A 13,424-nucleotide genomic window follows, 5' to 3' on the forward strand; every position below is an offset into this window, starting at 1 on the left:
ACCCCCAACCCACACAGCCCACCGACACCTGACTCATCACGCTGAGGACAACTATGACTCTATTCAGCCAGAAGCAGTTTTGGAAGACTGACTATAGTACCCATCACCCTTTTTAACAAAACTTGGGAATGTTGGGGGGACCTACATAAACCCTCCCTTACCCCTCCTCCTCTTTTCCTCATAAAACAAAGACCACAAAGGGCCTACCTGGCCCCACCCTAGAAATTCACACCAAAGGACCCTAGCCCACCAATATCCTCCAGCAAGCTATGGAATTTTCCCACCCCCTAAGGCCTCATATAAAAAGGGTCTTTAACTATCCCCAGCACAAATGCCATCTTTGCCCTGCCCAGGCAGGTCTCTATACCTTTCAGTAAACCTGACCTGAACATATCTGCTCTGAGTCTCATCTCCAAGTTCCACTGAGTAACTTTTCTAAAGCAATAAAAAAGAAGGTATAGAGGAATACTAAATAAATGGAACAACCTTTATCCTGACTGGTTATATACCTAAAAATCAACCATTCTTTCTTTTTTTTTTTATTAAATGATAGCTGTATACATTAATGCAAACATGGGGTACAGTGTAGTGTTTTCATACTGAAACTAATTTATAGCTCTCAAATGAAACATATAACTTAATTCTAGCCCAAGAATATGGGGAGGGGGTGGGGAAGGGGTGGGGAGAAGGGCGGCTGGGTGGTGGGAGGGTGACCAAAAACCATTATTTCTTATTTATTTCCCTAAGCAGGTGATAGCAAAGCCCCCCAGATCAAAAAGAGTTCTTATTTTAAGAGTCATCACAGAATGGGTGAGGTGGGGACAGAGTATGCAGTATACAGTATACAGAACAGTATACTGTTCTACTGCTAAGCATTTGCAGATGGTGACAGCTATTCAAGGAGAATCAAGGAAGCTAAGGTTGTGGGGCCTGCTGTAAGAAAGGAGGAGACAAGGTTAGGAACTTAATGAATGTTGTAGGGCACAGTGTTAGGATTGAGTACCCCATACATAGCGAAGCCTTTATAGAGAGGGTTCCTCAAGTCTGGTTTCCTCTGAACCAAGAAAGGCCACATATAATGTGTTTTTTCATAAACTGTTAGAAAAAAAATAAGCCCTAAAATTAAAGTAGAAAGCAAATTTTACTGATAAGTAAACTCAACTCAAGACAAAGGTATAGGTACTACAGAAAGAAAATACGTTCCTAATAAATGTTGATATAGTAACAAATTACTTGGGCTTCAATTTACAGATCTCTAAAATGAAGAAGAAGTGAGAGTTCTATGTTCGAGAGCAGGAAATTCTCATTCTACTCTCTGCTATAGAATATATGAGTTATCGTAGGAAAATCCCTAGCTCTTTCTAGGCCTGTTTTCTGATCTATACATGTGACCTTTAAGGTCTCTTCTCAGTTTAGCATTCTATGAGCTAATGACTTTTACAGTTTTAAAAATTCTAGCATTAGTTTTAGAGGTCTGGTTAATCAAGAAGCAGGAATCCTATAGGGTGAATTTATGGAGTTTTTAAAAAATAACATTATTTTGGGCGGTGCCTGTGGCTCAAAGGAGTAGGGTGCTGGCCCCATATACCAGAGGTGGTAGGTTCAAACCTGGCCCCAGCCAAAAACTGCAAAATATATATTTATTTATTTATTTTATTGTTTGGGATTCATTTGGGGTACAAAGAATTAGGTTACACTGACTGCATTTGTTAGATAAAGTACCTCTTATAATTGTGTCCTGCCCTCAAGACGTGTGCCATACACCATGACTGCCATCCCCGACTCTCCTCCCCTCTCCTTACTTGCTTAATCCCCTACCACCTCCTTGTATTAGCTCATCTACTGCCTTCATGTTAGTATAGAGTACATTGGATTCTTGTCAAGCTTTACTAAGAATGTGTCCCACCTCCATCCAGCTTAATTTAAAAGATGTTAAGGTCTCCATCTTTGTTAGTGGCTGAATAGCATTCCATGGTATACATATACCACAGCTTGTTACTCCATCGCTGGGTTGGTGGGCATTTAGGCTGTTTCCACATTTTGGTGACTGTAAAGTAAGCTGCAATAAATGATCTAGTGCAAATGTCCTTATGATAAAAGGACTTTTTTTTCTTTTGGGTAGATGCATAGTAATGAGATTATAGGATCAAAGTGGAGATCTAATTTGAGTTTTTTGAGGATTCTCCATACTCATTTCCAAAAAGGTTACATTAGTTTGCAGTCCCACCAGAGGTGTTAAAGTGTTTGTTTCTTTCTGTCCACATCCACGCCAGTATCTAGAGTTTTGAGACTTTGTGATGTGGGCCATTCTAGTAGGGGTTAGGTGATATCTCAGGGTTGCTTTGATTTTCTGATGAGGTAACTAGTCTGATGATTAGGGACAAAGAACATGTTTTCATGTTTGTCAGGCATTTGTCTGTCTTCTTTAGAGAAGGTCCTATTCATATCTCTTGCCCAGTGATATTGGGATTGATTTTTTTTATTAATTTTAATTCTCTATTGTTCCTAGTTATCAAGTTTTTGTCTGATTCATAATATCCAAATACCTTTTCCCATTGTGAAGGTTGTCTGTTTGCTTTGGTTGTTGTTTCCTTAGCTGTACAGAAGCTATTCAGTTTAATTAAGTCCTATTTGTTTATTTTTGCTGCTGTTGCACTTACCACAGATGTTTTCTTCATAAAATCTTTCCCCAGGCCAATCTCTTCAAGCATTTTCCCCCTACTTTGAGGATTTTTATTGTTTCATGCCTCAGAAGTAAATCTTTTATCCATCTTGAATCAACTTTTGTGAGTGGTGATAGGTGTGGGTACAGTTTCAATCTTTTACATGTGGTTATCCAGTTCTCCCAGCATCATTTATTGAATAGGGATTCTTTTCACCACTGTATGTTCTTGTTTGGTTTATCAAAGATCAGGTGGCTGTAAGAGGTTAGTTTCATCACATGGTTTTCTCTTTGGTTTCAAATATCAATGTCTCTATTTTTGTGCCAATACTATACTGTTTTGATCACTATGGCCTTGTAGTACAGCAGAAAGTCTGGTAGAGTGATACCCCCTGGCTTTGTTTTTATTACTAAGAATTGCCTTGGCTATATGGAGTTTGTTCTGGTTCCATTAAAAAAAAAAAAAAGAATTATTTTTTCCCAGTCTTGAAAGTATGATGTATTTCAATGGGGACTGCACTGTATCTGTAGATTTCTTTGGGTAGTATAGACATTTTCACAATGTTGGTTCTTTCCAGCTATGAGCATGGTATGTTCTTCCATTTGTTAATATCTTTTGCCATTTCTTCTCTTAGGGTTTTGTAATTTTAATTGGAGAGGTCCTTCACCTCTTTTGTTATATGTATTCCTAGGTATTTCATTTTTCTTAAGCCGCTGTGAAGGGAATGGTGTCCTTGATTAGCTGCTCATCTTGGCTGTTATTGACATATACAAAGGCTACTGATTTGTGTACCTTGATTTTATATCCTAAGACGTTGCTCTATTTTTTGATGACTTCCAAGAGTCTTATGGTTAAATGGGCTTCTCTAAGCATAAGATTATATTGTCAGCAAAGAGCGAGAGTTTGACCTCTTCTGCCCATATTTCAATGCCCTTTATTGCCTTTTCTTGCCTGATTGTATTGGCTAGAACTTCCAGCACTATGTTGAATAGTAGAGGTGATAGAGGACAACCTTATCTGGTTCCAGTTCTTAGTGGAAAAGCTTTCAGTTTTATCCCATTCAGTATAATATTAGCTGTAGGTTTATTGTAGCTGGCTTCCATCATATTCAGAAATGTGCCACCTATGCCTATATACTTAAGTGTTCTAATCAGGAAAAGATGCTGAACTTTATTGAATGCTTTTTATGCATTTATTGAGAGGATCCTATGGTCTTTGTTTTTGCTTTTGTTGATATGGTGAATTACATTTACAGACTTGCCCATATTAAAACAGCCTTGTATTCCTGGGATGATTTTTTTCTTTAATGTGTAGCTATAATATATTGGATATGATCTTACTGAGAATTTTTGCATTTATATTCATTAGCAAGATTGGTCTGAAATTCTCCTTTTTTGTTGGGTCTTTTCCTGGTTTTGTTATCAGGGTGATGTTTGCTTTATACAGTGTGTTGGGGAAGCTTCCTTCCTTATCAATTTTTTGGAATAATTTTTGCAGTATCAGTATAAACTCCTATTGAATATTTGATAGAATTCTGGTGTGAAGCCATATGGACCAGGGCTTTTTCTTGTGAGATGTTTTACTGTTTGTTCAATCTCAGTTCTTGAAATTGGTCTCTTCAAGAGATCTATTTCCTCTTAAGTCTAGGGAGAGGGTGTGATTCTAGGTATTAATCCATTTCCTCCACATTTCCAATTTCTGGGCATAGAGTTTCTTGTATCAGATATGATCTCTTGTATCTCTGTGGCATTTGTTCTTTCTCCTTTATCATTTTCTGATTGAAGTTATTAGAGATTTTACTTTTCTGTTTCTAGTTAATCAACCTAAAGGTTTATTTTATTTTTTTTAAAAAAACCATTTATTTGTTTCATTAATTTCCTAGATGATTCCTTTGTTTTCAATTTCATTAATCTCTGATTTAATTTTGGTTATTTCTCTTCTGATGAGTTTGGGATTAGATTGTTCTCCTTTTTCCAGTTCCATAAAATGCCTCATGAGTTTGTTGATGCACTCTCTGTTTTTTGAATGTAGGCATCTAATGGAATAAATTTCTCTCATAAGACTGCTTTTGCTATATCCCACAGGTTTTGGTAACTTGTGTATTCATTGTTATCTTTGATGAATGTAAAGATTTCCTCTTTTATTTCTTCCTGAACCCAACTATCATTCAGCATAAGGTTGTTTAATTTCCATGTCTTTGTGTGAGACAGAGTGTTGTTGTTGAGAGTTGAGTTCCACCTTTAATGCCTTGTGGTCTGAGAAGATACAAGGTATAATTTCTAGGATGTAGTTTATTTTGGAGTATGTACCATGGGCTGATGAGAAAAATGTATATTCCTTAGCTTTGGGATGGTGTATCCTGTATATGTCTAGTAATCCACGTTGTTCTAGGGTGACATTTAAGTCATTTGTATCTTTGTTTAGAGGATCTGTACAGTTCTGTCAGAGTGGTGTTAAAGTCCCAGACTATTATGGTGTTATGGGATACCATATTGCTCAGACCCATCATGGTCTGTTTCATAAATCTGAGAGCATTTCAATTGGGTGCATAAATATTTAAAATTGAAATGTCCTCTTGTTGTGTTGTTCCTTTGACTGGTATAAAGTGTCCATTTTTGTCTTTCTTAACTTTAGTTGCTTTAAATCCACTCGTATCTGAAAATAAGATTGCAAGGCCTCCTTTCTTCTGATTTTCATTTGCTTGAAATACTGTTTTCCATCCATTAACCCTGATTCTTGGTTTGCCCTTCAAGGCTAGGTGTGTCTCCTGGAGACAACATATGGATGGCCTATGCTTTTTTATCCAATCAGCCAGCCTATGCCTCTTCAGTCATGAATTCAGTCCATTGACATTTACTGAGATAATTGATAAATGTTCTCTTATTTTATGAATGACTGTTATGTAGTTTTATCATTTGTGCCTCTGGAAGCTAAACTTTGACCTTCAGCTTCTGGGAATTTACTTAGCAGGTGATCCATTATGGTGGTCAGTGCTGAGAATAGGTCTAAGTATTTCCTGTAGAGCTGGTCTCATGGTGAATTTCTTCAGTGTTTGTATATCCACAAAAGATTTGATTTCTCCATTAGTTTTCAAGCTTAGTTTAATAGGATACAGAATTCTGGGCCGGAAGTTGGTTTAAGAATGTTGAAAGTGGAAGACCATGCTCTTCTGGCTTGGAAAGTTTCAATTGAAAAGTCTGTTGTCATCTTAATGGCTGTGATTGTGTAGGTCAGTTGTTGTTCACTATTGGTTGCTTGCAGAATTTTTTCCTTCATTTTTACTTTGGACAGGTTCATTACAATGTGTCTTGGAGAGGCTCTGTTTGAGTTGAGTTGACCTGAAGTTCAATATTTATCTGAAAAGAGTGTGTCAGACACTTTCATTTATGATGGTCTCCAGTAGGGTTTCCATTCATTTGGGACAATCTTTTTGTCCTTCGTGAATCCCTATTATTCATAAGTTTGAAAGCTTCATGGAGGCTCATAGTTCTCTAAGCACCTGTTCTGCTTTCTCTCTCTTCTTTTCTGCCTCTTTAACTACTTGGGTCAACTTGAAAACTTTATCCTCTACCTCTGAGGTTATTTCTTCTCCATGATATAATCCACTTTTGATACTTTCTACTGTATTCCCCAATTGTCTCCTTCATTTTCTTAAGCTCCACCATATTCTTTCCATATTCTGCATATCACTTGTCCAACTTTTTGTTCTGCCCTTCCATCTTCTCACCCATTCCTTTTATTGTCTTTATCACCCATATTTTAAATTCCCTTTCTGTCAAGTCCATTAATTCTTTATAGGTGGGGTCTTCTGCAGTAGCTGCCTCATGGTCCCATGGGGGAGTTTCTTTGTTTTGGTTTCTCATGTTGCCTGAATTTTTCTGTTGGTTCCTCCTTATGTGTTTTTTCTTCTTGTTCACCTCCTTTTTCCTTCTTACTACCTCCTTTGTTTCAAGCCAAAGTCCTTGCTGTTGATGACAGCATGTTGTAATACGTCACCAGGACACCAGGTGGTGCTGATTTTTTTTTTTTTTTTTTTTTTTTTAGGAGACAGAGAGCAGAGCCAGCAACCTTTATGGTCCTTAATCCAAACTTAGTTACCTTTGGTAATTGCCTGATTGTTTCCTCAGCATTCAGACTCTGTGGGGTTGAGGTCTTAAAGCTCTTAAGAATGCTTCAGGAGCAGGTGTCACAGTGTCCTCTCACACCAGTTCCCATGGGGTATGGGAATCCCTTAGCCTGTCCAAAGAGTGGAGTTCTGATCCTGGCAGAAGGAATTAAGATGGCCATACTTTAGGTCCCTGCTAAGACCTTCTCATAATGGCAACCCCCTGGCCACCAAAACCTTTTCAGTATGGCTGCCTTACCAGGCACCACACCTATGACAAATCCACTTCAACCAGCATTTGAATCTGGTCGCTGCACACTGTTTAAATCCATTAAATATACTCTTCCAAGCTTTCCATTCAATGCACAGCTTCTCCCAACTATTTAAAATTCCAGAAAGGCTTCCTCCCATCCCAGACCTCTGTGGAGGGGGTAGCTGATCCCAGACAGTAGCAGTCACTTGCCTAATTCATCAGCTTTCCACCATTCAGGATCATATGCTGTATCCAGCTCACCACCTTCTTGCTGTGTTCTGTGATCTATGACTCTGGATAAGGTCCCTGCACCAGGTAGTTCTGGGTTCTCTCTTTATCCCTAGTCCTTCTAGGAGAGCTCAGCTGAATGATCCTTCTGGTCCACCATCTTGATCCATCCTCTGAATTTCTGCTTTTTCTATAATTCATTTTACTTAAACCCACCTTGTTTTCTCTTTGGAAGGTTTGAGACAGTGAAAGACAATTGAAAATCTATACTAGCAAATATTCATGAGCTATCACAGGTGGGTAAGTAAAAATTGTAGTAATTATGTTACAAGTCTGACTCTTACACTTTGAGATCATGGGGAGTCTGTTCAACCAACAAGGAAGCTCTTTAGTTAACACCTCAAAATGCATGGGATCCCCTGGTTTCCAATGAGAGCTGCTGTGTAACTATGCATGAGAAAGTCATCTGCACATACTATGTCAATGGAAATTTAAGAAGGATAATTGAAGAGAAGTGGTATGGGTGGTAATACTTTTAATCAAGCTCTTGTGATTTTCATAATTGTCACACCATTTCAGTTAGGCCAAAGGCCCTGTATATATCCACCTTTCTCATCGGTTGTTGGTTACAAACAGAGAAAAAAGCCCTGAATAAAGTAACCAATATTCATTGAATATTTATTATGTGTCAAACACAATTCCAGACTCCTTACTTAAAATGCCACCTTAAATTTTTATAACCAAACACTGTAAGTTGTTTTAGCCCCAAATTATTAATGTGAAAAGAAAAAAATTTGCTAAGTATCAAATAACTAGTAGACAACAGAGCTAAAGTCTGAACCCAGGTCTGTGTAATTCTAAAGTCCATGCCTGTCTTTTCATTTCATGAATGACACTTAAGTTTGTTTTAAGTAACTACTCTATTAACGTTATGTTAAAATTTTTAACTGCTGTATTTCACATGTAGAGTCAGACTTCTGTGGGAAACTGGTCCAGATATATTAACCTGACTTTAAGAGGAATAAAAAGATTATGGAGGTTCAGTGCCCATAACTCAGTAAGTAGGGCGCCAGCCACATAAACCGAGGCTGGCGGATTCAAGCCAAGCCCAGGGCTGCTAAACAATAATGACAGCTGCAACCAAAAAAATACCTGGGTATTGTGTTGGGCACCTGTAGTCCCAGATACTCAAGAGCCTGAGGCAAGAGAATTCCTTTCAACCCAAGAGTTTGAGGTTGCTGTGAGCTGTGATGCCATGGCACTCTACCAAAGGCAACATAGTGAGACTCTGTCTCAAAAAAAAAAAAAAAGTATGGAAAAGACCTTGGATTTTAATACCTAGAAAGCAAGTTAGAGACAATGAATATGTATAAAAAAAATTGGGGGAGGGAATAAGAAAGGTCTTGCTGCAGAAAGACAGACAAATGTTCAGGGAAGCTACCAAGAAAGTACAAATATTAAAGTAAGAAGACTAATCACTATTTTCTGTGTTGATAGGAAAACAGAATCACAGAGAGGTGATGTCATCCAAGCTACAGCATAAAGCCCAACTGAGAAGTTGGGCTAACTACTCACTCAGCCAACAACTGTGAAATGAGCATAGGTGGTGAAATAGCTACCTTCCTGTCTATCTCCATTTCTTTCTCTTTAAAATAAAGAGAGTTCTGTTCGTCAGCATTCCATCTTATCAATTGAAAAAGTACTTGTATTAAACACTAGCATCTCTCCCTAAGGTTGCAAACTCAACTATATATTGTAACCAGGCAGTTAACATTAAAAGTAGGCTGAGAATAAACTGCAGGGAATGGTAAGAATTGTGGTCAATGAGAGCAACAAGAGCATCCTCATCCACATGGAACAGTTACTGTTCAGGTCTACTTGATTACTGTCATTAGAAAATGCAGGTCCAATGTTGCCATAGCTTCTGAACTTTCAGAATATCTTGGTATAGTGGCTTTTCCATTTAGGAAACAAAATCCTAAAATAATTAGATTTTTATGTGAAATCTCTTTTATTTAAATGTTGGCAATTAATTCACAGTTTAAAAATATTCCAGTCTAAACAAAACACGATTAGGCCAGGTACAGCCTATGAGCTGCCAGTTGTGATCTCTAATACATGTATAAGTGAAAAAAGGACTGTTGATAATGGTTATTCATAACTGCACAGCAACTGATTCTGGACAAGGCCCTCACACAGCCATTGTTTCACTGGTTCTTTGTGATTGTTCTGACAAGTAGGCATGATTACCTCAATTTTTAAGAAATCTGAGGTTTTGAGAGATCTCCATGTAAACACTGGGCATTTTATGATTCAAACATTTTTATTAACATTACTCCTTCCCTTTCTTGATTGCTGCCACAAAGTCAAGGTGGTCGGTACATTCCTTTTGTATGAACCCCCTTTGCCCTATTCAGTACTTCCTCACAAAGTGAAGATCTTCCCAATCCTTCTGGCAGTTTCCAAGGAAGTTTCCAAACTGTAAGGAGAAAATGTGGTCATGGATCCCCAGCAGGAAGTCTTCATTAAACTCAAAGGCACAGCGAAACTGTTCTGTTAATTGTCAGATACAATATAGGAACTGGGTGAAGATAGGGGACACCACTTTTGAGTCTCTATCAAGGTGGTCACACCTGAGAGATGAAAATACATATAAAGAAAGACACTGGTTAGCATCAGGGATTATAATGTTTGGAATATAATCCCTGATAGGCTATAACAAGGTTACCTTTTGTCTCTGTTGGCAGTGGCAAAGAAACACCTCATGGCAAATGCCAGCCAAAATATCGAAGCTAGTTAATCCCAGTAGACCTTTTAGCCACTGGTATTCTTTACTGTTATACAGACTATAAACCCTTTGGTCATATAGTCTATTTTCTCTTATAAGCTCTTTCCTATAGAACTTTCTGCAATGATGTAAATATTATATAGTTGTATTGTCCAATATAGCAATCACTATTAAGCACTTGTAGTATATCTGAGGAACTCAATTTTTAATTGTATTTAATTTTAATTAATTTAGGCAACCATGTTTAACTATGTAAGAAAGGACCACATCTATGTTGTTTCCTGCACAATGAGTGCTTGGCACAAAATAGAAATTTAAGAAACATTTATTAAATGCATGAATGAAACCTCATTCCAGAATTGTTTGTTTCCTTCCCCATAATGCCCTCTTCACCAACTCTTAACATCTATTAGAAATACTATTCCACTAGAAACCAAAAGCATCCTCAGCTTCTACATGAATGTTTTCTACCTTCTGATATACCTGTGACCTGGCTCACAGTCATACCACCTCTCCTTTGAGACCAAATCAAAAGAAGAACATTAAACATTTCACTTTCTATATAACCATAACCCTAAATAAAACAGGACAGAGTTCTGCTTTCTCTTGGCTCCTACTGCTGCTTATGCTACTTACAAACTACTATCCCTTTCATGCTCATAAAAACACTTCCATTATTGGTTGTTTTGTTTATTTACCTTCCCCTTTCACAATGCTGTCTTCTTCCAATTTCTGGGTCACTTCTCCAGAGAAGAATGAGACTCCAGTCTTAAGTCCTTACCTTTGCTGTTATGTAGATAACCTACACTAGCTTAACAGGTTGCTTAACTAGCCCAAATCCAGTATCTTTGCTGATCTTTACTCCAGTTTCCTGAATCCACAGGTATAAGCTGGTTCTTGAAATTACCTATGAGTTCTTACTCCACTTTTGAAATCTTAACCCCCATGTCCCCCTTTAAATACCATATATAATATTTCCAAAGGATGGTCATCTTCTTATATCCTCCAGCCTTCATGTCAGGATCTCTTCACCTGCCAGACTCCTATGGGCTTCTTTTTCTTCTTTATTCAACCCACACTTCACAGTTTGTCCCTACAACAATTCTCTACCATTGTCTTCAACTTTCTGACCTTTCTTGTCATTATTCTCCTTCAAAATCAACCATCAATCAGCCTAAAAAGCTATGTCCTCTGTTCCAACATCCTGACTGATAAATAATACTTGAGAAAATTATAAAACCATACAAATTCGCACCATTTAAGAGGCACATTCATTGTGGAATTAATTGCTCCCAAATAATCTTTATGTATGTTCTTAACACCATCTTTCCATTACTTTTATAGCTCTTGCAAATTGTAAATTATATTCTGAAAATCCTAACCCATTTCCTATCTTCCCTCACACCAGTGTGTATAGCAAGGGTATCCAGCCTTTTGGCTTCTCTGAAACACATTGGGAAAAGGAGATGTTTTGGGCCACACATTAAATACACAAAAACAAATGAAAGCTGATGAACAAAACCAAAATGCCAGTGCATAATTTTCATGATATCTGTCACCAAAGATAAGCAAAAAAAGTCCTCATAATAATCTAATTATGCAGTGGCCCATTAAGAGTCTTTTAAAATCACTGATTAAGTCCCAAGTTTGTCATCATTAATATAGAAAATGTACATTATGTAAGTAATGTCTTTTTTTGAATTTTTAATTATAAAAGTAAAAGGAAAGGCAACATAAAATTTGTTTTATATTTGACATTGTATTTGAGAAACTAATGCATTGATATCTGCTTTGATGGAAGTAGATGCAATTCTCAGTGAGTTCTCAAGGTACTCATATTATATTTGGCTATAATTTTACTCTTAATGTGCTTCATTCTTGAAAATACTTGCTCACATATCTAGCTGCTGCCAAAAAGCAATGACATAAATAAGACATGATTGTAAAGCAAGGGATATTTTTCTCTTAGAAGATAGGAACTAAGTCCAGTAAAAAGACATGATCCAAGTTTTCCTTATGTCATATTGCAGTTCTATGCATTTCATTTGAAAACTAACAAGTAAGATATTTACTTTTTCTTTGTTTTGAGACAGAGTCTTGCTTTGTCACCCTTGGTAGAGTGCCATGGTATCATAGCTCACAGAAACCTCAAACTCCTGGGCTTAAGCAATTCTCTTGCCTCATTCTTTCAAGTAGCTGGGACTACAAGTGCCCACCACAACGTCTTGCTATTTTTCAGAGATGGGGGTCTCACTTTGGCTCAGGCTGATCTCAAACCTGTGAGCTCAGGTAATTCATGTGCCTTGGCCTCCCAAGTGCTGGGATTATAGGTGTGAACCACTGTGTCCAGCCTGGTAACATATTTACATTGATTGAAAATGGAGGTGCAATTGCACCAAAATATTATTTTCCTGGAAATCTTGAAATCTGTTTTCAAATTCTTTTATTGAATTGAAAAGCAAAGCTTAATATTTTTTGCTATTCATAAGACTGTGTTTAGCAATACATGTCAAAAAGCATAAAATTGTTGACCTTAATTTGAATTCCATAATTCCAGTCTGATGTGGAATGCTGCTATGGTTTGAAACACTGTATTGATTTGTTGCTTTTCACCTTGAAGATCCATGTTTATTTAAATCATTTAAATGAGCAGTTAAATGCACAAAAATGGTAAATCTGTAAGCCAGTTCTTATCACCAAGTTCTGGCACAAGTTTGGTTTTTGATACCATAAACAATTTGATAACATGTCACAAATCATAAAATCTTTTCAAGATTTGGCCTTCACTTAGCCATCTTACTTCTGAAAAGTAAATGATGCTGCCATAGTTTCCATCTATACTTGTAAAGAATTCCTGAAATTGACAATGATTCAATCCCTTGGTCCTTATGAAATATAGTCTTGAAGGTGATTTGCATGACATCCATTTTTAAAGCTTTTGAATATAAATTTTCTTGATGTAACATGCAATAATACTTCATCAAATGTAGCTTTGGGGAAGCAACTGCATTGTTTTCCATTAATTTTACAAATTTTGCTCTTTTTACCCATAATCACCAGGGCACCATGAATAATTATACCAGATATGTTGACAGTGGATAAAGAAAATTGCTTTAACATTTTTTTACTGCTTCTTACAAATTTCTTGATTTAGTAGTGCCTTTTAATGGCACTAAAGGAGACACTTTCTCAATGACATTATATATGTCATCAATAACTCTAATAAAAATGGCAAGCTAAGCTGTATTTGTTACATCAGTGCTGTCATCCATTGCCAAATCATACAATTTTAAATTAGCAGCTTTACTTTCCAAACTTCTTTCAATATATTTCTTTCAATTTTTTCAATTCTCCTGGCTATAGTCTGTTGAGACAAACTAATTTTAG

The 13,424-nt window shown here is 37.0% G+C and overlaps 1 protein-coding gene across 1 annotated transcript in view; it reads right to left on the bottom strand.

Annotated features, from left to right (window-relative positions):
* The window catches only part of MTMR8 (myotubularin related protein 8), a 128,287-nt gene that overhangs the window by 68,738 nt on the left and 46,125 nt on the right, over positions 1-13,424 (bottom strand). The window contains 2 exon segments of the mRNA XM_023508914.1: positions 969-1,097; positions 9,682-9,882. Of these exon segments, the coding sequence (XP_023364682.1) occupies positions 969-1,097; positions 9,682-9,882 (330 nt within the window).

Source organism: Otolemur garnettii, unplaced genomic scaffold, assembly GCF_000181295.1.
Source record: "Otolemur garnettii isolate 467f Iridium unplaced genomic scaffold, OtoGar3 scaffold00290, whole genome shotgun sequence".
In the NCBI taxonomy this organism is placed as follows: domain Eukaryota; kingdom Metazoa; phylum Chordata; class Mammalia; order Primates; family Galagidae; genus Otolemur; species Otolemur garnettii.